This window comes from Rhyacophila brunnea, unplaced genomic scaffold (assembly GCF_057557595.1).
Source record: "Rhyacophila brunnea isolate RB1 unplaced genomic scaffold, BYU_Rbru_1.0 scaffold_5, whole genome shotgun sequence".
In the NCBI taxonomy this organism is placed as follows: Eukaryota; Metazoa; Arthropoda; class Insecta; order Trichoptera; family Rhyacophilidae; genus Rhyacophila; species Rhyacophila brunnea.
In genome coordinates, this window is record NW_028233170.1 from 8,709,550 (window position 1) to 8,720,313 (window position 10,764).

The window sequence follows — 10,764 nt, forward strand, 5'->3', positions numbered from 1 at the left end:
ATGTCAAAAATAGTAACCTGAGTGTAACAAGTAGAAAAAAATATTACTTGCTAAATCTCTGACACGTAGAAGAAGAAATAATGTTGAAAAATACTGAGACCTGAAATTTCGTTAAAATTAATTTTTCATGTAGTTTTAGATATCCAGAATGTAGAATAATTGTTTTATTGGTTATATCAACTTTATTCTTACTTTGCAGAGATGGCAACATTAAATTAGAGCATTTCAATTGTCTATGGATAAATATTGAAGAAGAAAACTGGAAAACTGACGTTTATGAAATATTACCGGCAATCTCGAACAAAACATGGTAAATAATACGCAATCTGAATTAGATCGCATGATATATTGAATATCTTTTTTAATCTTGTGTACTTTTATTCCAGCTTCCGTTATCACTTCTGCGGACTGCTCAAAACCATCCCATGGTAAGTACTTAAAGTATAACCTCTAAATTTTCATAATAATTAATGTCGTATATTGTTGTTAATCGGACATTATTATACAAAAGTGTGATGTCCAGCATTTTATCATCTGTGTCAGTACCTTCTAGCAATTTTAATAATGAATACGGAAGAATATTTATAAGAAAAATAGAATGTGTACTACATATTCTTCACTCACCTCTGCTTTGTGAGATACCTACTTAATAAATGTTGTTTTATCATGAAGAGAGTTACTGGAAGTATTTCAGATAACTCGTGTATTTAATTGAATGGCCTGTATTTAATATATTTGCACTAGCACTGCTCTACATCACTTCTTGAGTATTCTAGAATGACATTAAAATTATTGTGCAATTAGATTATTTTACAATGATCATATTGTGTTTCTTACTTATTAAAGGACAGTATCATGATATTCCTAGATAAACTACTGATTGACTGATTTATTGATGCTGCTATTGTTAACATAAAAATACAGGAATAGCATGTCCGCATTGAGGTCCCATGGAGGTAGGCAGATTGAGCGTCGCTTGGGGGCGGCAGTTACTCGAAGGGCGGCAAATCGAGGAGAATCATTTAGAATATATAGAAATATGATACTTATAGAAATAGCTAAAATTATGTTGTTTACATGTTGTACAATAATAGCATAGTAAAAATGATATGAAAATAATGACTCTGTATTGTTAAATGGTACAAACCAAATGTGTCAGAAATATCAACCAAATAGAACCTTGTAGAAGGTGTCAAACTTACTGTACGACAACATTATTTAGGCAACAACAGGAAGTCGCTCTTATCGCATATAGAATATTTCACAGTGTTGTCATTTTTTGAGAAAACATATCCCGCGAAATTAGGTTTTAAGTTTATATCAATTCTATTCTCAGTAAGTTTATAAGTACATTAATTTATAAGTCTAATTATTGTTCAATAAATATCAATAGAATTTTTTTTTCAAATAATTTCACCTCTTAATTATTACTATTATATTAGGTTAATTATTACAGTGTAATTATTGAATTTGGAAGGAAATGTATCATTGAACACACATTAACTGATAATATTGCTGCAGGTATTTATTAATTAAATAACTAGAACACAAATTATGAGTAAAAAAGTAGAAGTGAAAGATATAACATATTCAATATTATATTGATGACCCAATCACATGTTTTATAATTTACAAATGATGTCTTTATATCGTATTTTTAGTAAAATTGTTGTAGAAACACATACTGTGAAAATAATTTTCTATAAATTAAATTATATCCACCTTACATAAATTTTAAAACAATATGTACCTACTTATCGGTTTAAAAATTAGGAAAAAATAGGACAATTCATTAACTAACTAAAATGATCATTTATACTTAATTATTATACGTCTAAAAATATTAATAAAATAGATTACGATTAGGGAATCCAATCCCGAGCCAAAATTCTGATCCCGGGATTTCGGGATTACAATTTGACAATCCCGGGATCCCGGGACTGGTCCCGGGATTGGCATTTTTTCCATTGTTAATATAAAAATTTTATATTTACAAATATCATTGATAAAATCGATCAAAAATAAATCTAGTATAATTAACTTATACAATTTAAGACATTTATTGTTAATATTGTATACGTTCAATCTTGGAAATACACAAGTTTAACGGAGTAAATAATATTGTAATTTAAATAATAATGTGAATTTAATAGGAGATTGCTGTTTCTGATAGTAAAGACTTAATGAATGGATTAGCGAGATTTAAAATATTAAAGCAAATAATCATGGCGTATTTATGGCTTTTCCGCTTCATAAATCTAATTAGTCAGACAAATATGAAACTGCCGTAAAACGTATGATATACTTTATTAAAAGTGCAAAGTATTATTTTTTCCAATCTTTTCATTTTTAATAATTCACGTGAAAAAATAAAAGGAATCGGCAACCTACACATGGGTATAAATCAAACTTCATTCAAACTCAGTTTATTTATAATGTAGTTATTTTTTATTACAAGTATTTTTTCTGTTATATTTTCGCTTTTATTTTATTTTCCATAAAAATTGATTAAAAAAATCAATCCCGAAATCCCGGGATTATGTTTATCAATCCCGGGATTCATAGGTATCGAAAATAGCTCGGGATCCCGGGATTGGAATCCCTAATTACGATACACATAACTTTATAATATACAAACATAATTTCCAGTATTTGGGGAAATATTTCTAGTATTACAACACTGAATTTTGACATACCTGACATGACAGGAACCCGTAAAATGGGCTTGTTGAAAGTATTGTATAGGCTCACCTTTTAAATACGACTCTTTTTCTTCTTCGCAATAAATCAAAAGTTTACTGATAATAATTCGAACATCATTTCGTATTGTGTTAGACATCTTTTGAATATAAAAAGCTTCAAATTACGTTAATTGATAGATGCGTCCAATACGAAGTGTCAAAAATGTAATGAAAAATTTGGGGGCGTTCCTAATTTGAAACCGGAAGTTTGATTAGCTGTACGTAGTTCACAGATTTGCCACGTAGCCAAGATGAAGTTGCCGGACAATACTTACCTATATTATATTTATTCACTTTTTATATCTAAATTTAATTTTTTATGTTTGTGATGTAGGTACATTCTGTTGGTAATGTATCCATACAACACAATATTTCTTAAATATTGGAGACATGAAAGGATGATAAAAAATACTATGTATATAAAAAAAAATGGGACAGCATTTTGGCGCTGCCTAGGAGCGGCATTGTGTCTATGGACGTCACTGCATATCCGATGTAGTTATCTGACTTCTTATGGGGGTTTTGACTATGTGTTTTAAATTCTATGAATAATTTTGAATATTTCTGCAAAATTTTCAGCTGGTGGAGCTTAAAAATGGAGAAACTTATAACGGACATTTAGTAAGCTGTGATAATTGGATGAATATAAATCTGAGAGAAGTCATTTGTACATCACGAGTAAGTACTTATTTACACTTAATTTAACCTGATCTGTGCCGGGAGGTTTTGTATGGCGGCAAGTGAGAGGCCGTGAATTTTTTAGCAAAAATAAACCTTTTTTTTTTATATTTAAAGATTATCATAAACACTTACCAATCGTATATGATAAATGTCTCATGATTGGACCTGTATTCTTCCGAATTTTAAATTATTCAAAACAAACGCCTGAGACTGGCATTCTGTCTTTAAAGACAGGCGAATAAGTTCGCGTTTTTTGTATGGCCGGCACTGTACGCCTAGCCATATCCGCGAACATGTTTGCTTTAGCACAGAAAAAGAGTATAAACATTCTAAATACCACCTTATATCAACGTTTTATTTTGGCATTAAGGCCTGTTTACGCAGGCTTAGTTCTAATCACTAGTATTCGCTACTCGCATCAATACCGCCACTTGTAAACAGGCCGAGTTAGTAATAAGCATTAGTATTCAGCCCGTTTACACATGCCGGTATTAATGCGAGTACTAATGATTAGTACTGTGCCCATGCAAACAAGCCCTTACAGGAGCTTAAGATATTTCTTATTTTAGTTACTTAAGTACTAGCCGGGGGCGTCACCTATACCGCCTTACCTTTTGGGATATATTATATTGCAAGACAAGTATCCATAAATTATCAATCTTTTTAATAAGGTCTTTAAGCTTTATTATTTTTTTATTCAATACTGAATACACAAGATTGAAGAAACTAGATGAAAAAATTTAACCGAGTGAAATCAAACTCACATCTTTCGCTTTCCAATGAATGCTCTATCCATAAGGTCATCAAAAAAATGGGATTAATTTGTATAGGTACTAAATTATAATTACTGTGTACGTTAGAGTCTTCGTGAGTTAGGTAAAGTAGGGTAGGGTGATTTTTTTTTTGTATACAAAGTATGCAAATTTTTCATTATTATTAATTACATAAACTCAAATTGAAATCACCCCTTGGTGTCTCTCTGCCTAGTGGAAAGTAACCAGTGGAGAGAAGGAGACAAAAAAAATCTATTATGTTAGCGTCATAAGCAAAAGCCTGATTATTCCATGCGCTATGCTTCGTGCCAAATTATTCAAAACTGCAATCCTATCGATTTAAAAATCAATGTCTTATTTTATGACATAAAGCATATCGCTCAATGAGATGTCTTGTACAATACCATTCTACACTTATAATATATTTCTCATCCTGCATATAGGATGGCGACAAGTTTTGGAGGATGCCAGAATGTTATATCCGAGGCAGCACAATAAAATACTTGCGGATACCTGACGAAGTGATCGATATGGTCAAAGAAGAAACACAGGTCAAAGCGAGAGGCAGAGGTGAAATGAAGGGTCGAGGAGGCGGACAAAACCAACGATCCAACAGGGGCACAGGGAGAGGTAAACATGCAAATTAATTAGCTTAATCAATTAGACTTATTCCTTCAGTGGTCTGCGGTCGTTATATTATTACATTATACAATAATAAGGGCAGACACACACACTTGTTGTTTCCAAACAAAGTGGCGAATAGAGATAGCTAGTCTGACTTCAGATTGCCAAACGTGTGAATTGTTTACTGATTTTGGTATTCTTGCTTACAAACTCTTGTTGATCAGCCTACGTCATGTCTCTGTAGCTATCAATAATAGGATGCAAATAACATACTTTTGGAATGTCCTAAAATGTCTACTAAAGGGCTATCAACTTCAGTCCAATTAGCTGTTGAGGCCAATCAGGCCGCCCAACATGGTTGCCACTAAAGACCTATTTTACTATATTTAAAAAAAAATGCAACATCTTAGTTGGATCAACTGTTTTTCTTTCTGTCTGTCTCTATTTTGTTCTTTAACGAGTCATTTAAAAAATAACTTTATTAAGCACACTTGGGTGTGTGGCAACTTAAGTGATGGCTAAAATTTGCGGTATCATATGACGAGCGAAACGATCTCTCTCATCTCTTACTTGGCTCGGCCGCTTTACTTTTTCTACATTGTTCTTCTCCTGCAAGCTATTGTGTAGTAGTGGTGAATAATTTAGGTGTGATAGTCTCCCCTTGTTGGACACACTTGCTAATTGTAAACTTGCACAATGAATTATGAAGCTTTACAATGGTTGTTGCACCACTGTATATATGTTATTCAGGGTGTTTATATAGCGCTTAGTGATTCCTTGGTTGCACAAGTTATCTATAATTGAGAATTTTTTAATAGAATCAAATGCCTTTTCATAATCAACGAAATCCATGTAGAGTGATAGTCAATATGTGGATTAAATGTCATATTTATTTTCAGGAGCATTTGGAGGGCGTGGTGGCAGACCTGCTCCTCTTGGGAGAGGAGGCGGCGGAGGTGGTGGTGGTGGTGGCGGTAGCGGAGGTGGTGGAGGCGGAGGAGGTGGCGGAGGCGGTGGACCAGGAAGGAATCCACAAAACAAACCAAAACAAAAACAATAAATTATCATACTGCCACTAATTATAAGAACTTTTAATCATTCAATAAATACTTTTTTAAATAAATCTCTTGTGTTATTACTACTACCACTATCAAAATACCAACACAATTAAGGTCTCGGGATAAAACAGTGTCACAAGCGTTGGATTATCACGCCGTGGGTCTCAGGTTCGAATCCTGGGTCTGGCAAGTACACATATCGTTTTTCAATTTGTGCGTGAGTCAGGGTATGGACCTAATAGGTTGAGCAAGTGGCTGACATCCATTTCTCGTAAAAAACAAAATCTGTTAATACAAACCTCTACTCTGTGGAGGCCCATATGATCCTATTAGGATCGGACATGGTCGGAAAAAAAAAAGAAAAAAAAAAGACCTCATTCTTTCAGTTTCATATTTTTTTCTCATACAGTTTAAAACTTTGTTCAAAACATATTATTATATTACATTTGATTAACGTAAAAACATAGTCATCATTTCTCAAAATATGTTTGGATAAAAAAATACCATAGTCTGAAAACACCCTTTTCTGAATTTTTACAAATAGCTTAAAAGTGATAATTAAAGGCCGGATCTTTGAAGTTTTTAACCGTCAACCCATAAAAAAACACATTAAAATGGTGGACGAATCCAATATCCTAAGGAGACTTTTGCCCTAGTGATTCTTAGTATGGATTTCTACAATTTGTCAGTTGTTTTTTCTGCCAGCTCAGGTGCGAAGGCGTATTGCAAACAATTATTAATAACATGAACCAATTAATATTCTCGAGTTACCACTTTTATTGTTCTTTTTATTGCAGCAATTTTATTGTAAGCAATAGTGAACCATTTTATACAATGCGTATAAAAATATATGTTTTAATAATTATATTTTTAAGAACTTTTTCGTAGGTACGTACAACTACTATGCATACAAATACCAATTAATTGATACCTACAAATATTGAAAGTTTTTGTGCGTGGACCTTGAAATATTCTAAAAGTATCATATTGATACCGTTACCAAGTATGTGTATAGTATCAAAACAATAGGTTTTCTGGAAATATTCGTTTGAATAATTATTATATAAGTAATTATAATATATTATGTTATTATATATTGTGTATTGCGTCAGCCGTAATTGCATTCTTCTAAAGGTTTTGCACTTACGTTCATTATAAATATTACGTTAATACATTTAGATTTAGAATATTACAGAGCTACTAATCCGCAATGCCACACATTTTACTACTTACCGTGATTAAATTAGTTATAAAACCTTAAGTAGATAAAATGTAGGTTACCGTTAATTTAAAAAAAAAGTCACCGCCCGTCCCGTTTAAGGTTACATGTAAATTGTACGTAATGCATTTCACCGTGGCACAGTTTGCGGTGAGCTTTCTATCGGAAAGAGATGACCGTATACTATAAGATAAGGTATCCAATTTTATTAGATTCAATATGAATATTAATTCAATTATCATAGCCGATTGTGGCAAAATTCATAAATTCAATAATGAAAACCTAACCTAACAAAAAATTATCCAGTAATCGGCTATTTCCAAAATTTGTTTGCCACTGGCTTCCTGTAAACCGACAAGAACCGTGTTTTATTTAGACATGAATTTTATCTCAGTACTATACGACCTAAAGAGGTTGAACAGTCTTTAATATACGACCATATATTATTACCCATACAATATTTCGGATACGGCGAACTGTGTGTGTACCTACAGATTTCCAGACACGCCTATTTATTCATGTATTTAGGTATTATTATTTGATTTAAATGCACATAAAGAGTAAAAAAAACTATTCATGATATAAAACGACAGGTACCTAGACACATATTACTTTAATAAACACTTAATATGAAAGTTTTAAATTTTTTTCAACTTTTGTAATTTTGATATACTTACAACATATTTTATCGTAACAGACATTTTCAATTGAAAAACACAATAATAACGAAATATATGTGCATATTGTTGCGTACATAAAAATTAACTTTAATAAAAAACTAACTGGTTGGTGATATTTGTACTTATTTATTAAATGACTGATTTATTATAGATAAGTACGTTATGAGATGGGGTAACTTTATCACTGAAAAATTTGCTATGTTTATCATCAACTGTAGGTGTCAAAAAAGGTTCTCTATTGATGACAAATTTTGAATTGCTTGTGATCGCTTCATAAATGAAGAAAGTGAACAACTTTAAAATGAATTATTTTCAATACAATATTATTTATCATCATCAGCTGTGGTATACACCAATATAGTATATATTTTTTATCAAAATACAAGATTTTGTACACACGGCGGCTGATGTAGCGTAGCCATCTATGAAACTGTGGGTTGCGGGTTCAATCCGGCAGATCGGAAAAATAATGCATATTGTTTTTTCAGCGTGTACCTACTCGATCTACTGAATGAAGTTAGTGGGTTGGGCGAATGGACTAAATAATAATTATTCCTCGTAAAGAATGGTACGTTAATAGGTGGGTATAACTTGCACTTCGTAGAGATATATGTTTTCAAATTAGGACTGAAAATTGTATCCATCTAACTACCATTATTTTATGTATGCGTATTGTTCTTAAATCAGTTGTTTAAGACAATTCAGTGGCGTAACAGAATATAGAAAGCTCCATAAAGACAATGTTTTACTTAACTCCCTTTTTATTTAAAGGATATTGTGTACATATAGAATTATTAATCCACGACGTTCACAAATGATATGTTATTTAAATAAGAGTGAGTGAAGCAATTTATAAAAATACCTAATAAAAAGCAACATGTATACGTCTCTAGTCAGAGTATTGATAAGTCGCGCAGCCCTTGTTATCGGTAGGTACTTGAAGTAATATAATATATATTATAAGTATGAGTATTTCATGCATTATTGTTATTTTTAAGTTAATAAGTAAGGAATTCAAAGATATAATATTACATACCTATGTATAAGTAAGTAGATATTTAATATACAATTATAAATCATCCAATTAACTATTTTTTTATTCAACGAATAATTCACAAGATTTGACAATGTAACATTTTTAATTGAAGATAGCTACATAGTTTGAAAGCACATCAAAGAAAACTGAAAAGATCTTATTGAAAAATAATACGATGCCCAGCAGGATACAAACCTGCGCCCACTGGATTCGCGCCAATGTGCTCTGCCAACTAAGCTACCTGCGTTATATTCAATTGCGATGTAAATCATTCATCACAAATATATTCAGCTAAGCTGAAATTTAAGAGATACGTCCCTCCACAGCTATTATATATTTTCATATGATACATTTATTTTAAATATGTTAACATATTATAAATATTATTAGCTACCGCAATGGGAAATTTTGTTGAATAAATTCATATGAATAGTCTGTAGGTAGATACAAGTTTGACATACTGTCCACGTATTATGATGACGAAAAGTTTTGATTCTTGGAGTAAAACATGCAGAGTTGTTCGAGGTAGATTGTAGATTTACCCAAGGGCCAAAACATCCTCCATGCAAATAACATCATATTAAATAATAGTAATTTGGTTTGCAAAATTACTTAGTGTTTTATCAAAATCTATTGTGATATTTCAGCCAAAATACATAGTACAGTGCACAAAATGTAGAATCGAGTGCGATGATGGCATCGCATGCACAAGTAAAATCACTGCCATTTGAATTCACACATTCAGTTCGGATGCGATGATCTCTGGAAGTTCTCACATACTTGTTATTTTTTTCTCCGCCGTAGATCACATTAAATAGTTAATGAACTACTGTGACTGTATTCTTCAATAATTTGTCTAAATCAGTAGGTACTAAACTATACTAATACCATCGCTTCTACATAATGAAAATTCCTCGGTATTCATAAAGATACTATAACAATAATATTTATTTGATAATTCATTGTACCTACTACATCGTACACCTTATTTTTCTGAAAAACATAGGTTCCATAAATTATTAACGCATTTTTTAATTAAAAAATGTTGTAATATTAGAGTCCGTCCCCAAAAAAAAAGAACTCCGGCTGACCGGAGTCTAGTGATAATCATAGGTGGCATTAATTTTCTTATTATAAACTGTGAAGAGATAGTTCAATCAGTTCGTTGAAGCTTATAAATTTAATTTAATTCGTCTTTCAGATTACAGACATAATTATTCATGTAACATTGCAGGATATTATCTATGATTGCAGGAGCATTAATTTTCTAAACTTCTGGTGAAATTGAGATTTTAGCATACTCGGCTTCAATTATAATAATTTGCAGATGTCACATAAGCCACGGTATATCTATGACATTTAAGTGCTATGGTTACACATGATCGATCATATTGATGCTTGCAAGTCAGACTGAGGTATAAATCAATAATTCGATGGATGTCACTTGCGTTCTTCCGCCACATAAAAATGTCTTAGATAAACCGTCGAGAGAGAGAGAGAACACCCATCCAAGTGGTAGCCGCGCGCAATGTTGCTTAACTTCGGTGATCGGACGAGAACCGGTGCTTTCAACATTGCTACGCTGTGCAACAGTTAGCCATTACAGCATGAACCGTTGGATAAAGGCACCTCCTTATCAATTCCCACCCTTCTCGGTCCTTAGTCTTGCATTGCCAAGAATTTCTTCTAAATTTAATTATCTCATCGATTTCGGTGTCTTAGCATCTCTTGGGTACAGCATTGCCAACTCTCGTCGATAAAAATGTGCCAGTGGGGTAAAAAGAAACCATTCGGCAAGACAGAATTCTAAATTTCCAGGAATATAAAAAAGATTGAAGCCATCATTTATCTATCGCCTGTGGAAAAAAGTCTCTGGACCTTTTTTTAGCTGCGCTGGTGAAATCTAAAATTTCTTTACCGGTAGTGGGTAAATTAAATAATAAGAGCCAATG

General features: G+C 32.2%; 1 protein-coding gene across 1 annotated transcript; it reads left to right on the forward strand.

The window, feature by feature from the left end:
* Positions 1-245: 245 nt before the first annotated feature.
* LOC147065988 (U6 snRNA-associated Sm-like protein LSm4) lies at positions 246-5,939 on the forward strand. The gene is made up of 5 exons (XM_085956155.1): positions 246-310; positions 387-428; positions 3,321-3,419; positions 4,639-4,825; positions 5,719-5,939. Exons 1-5 carry the CDS (start codon positions 308-310, stop codon positions 5,877-5,879), a joined length of 492 nt encoding a protein of 163 aa, XP_085812281.1. The 5' UTR covers positions 246-307; the 3' UTR covers positions 5,880-5,939.
* Positions 5,940-10,764: the final 4,825 nt, after the last annotated feature.

What these genes read in the sequence shown, in the direction of transcription:
- LOC147065988 (XM_085956155.1), top strand. An exon ending in CTGCTCAAAACCATCCCATG is followed by an intron (nt 429 to 3,320) that starts GTAAGTACTTAA and finishes CAAAATTTTCAG; the next exon opens with CTGGTGGAGCTTAAAAATGG. An exon ending in AAGTCATTTGTACATCACGA is followed by an intron (nt 3,420 to 4,638) that starts GTAAGTACTTAT and finishes TCCTGCATATAG; the next exon opens with GATGGCGACAAGTTTTGGAG.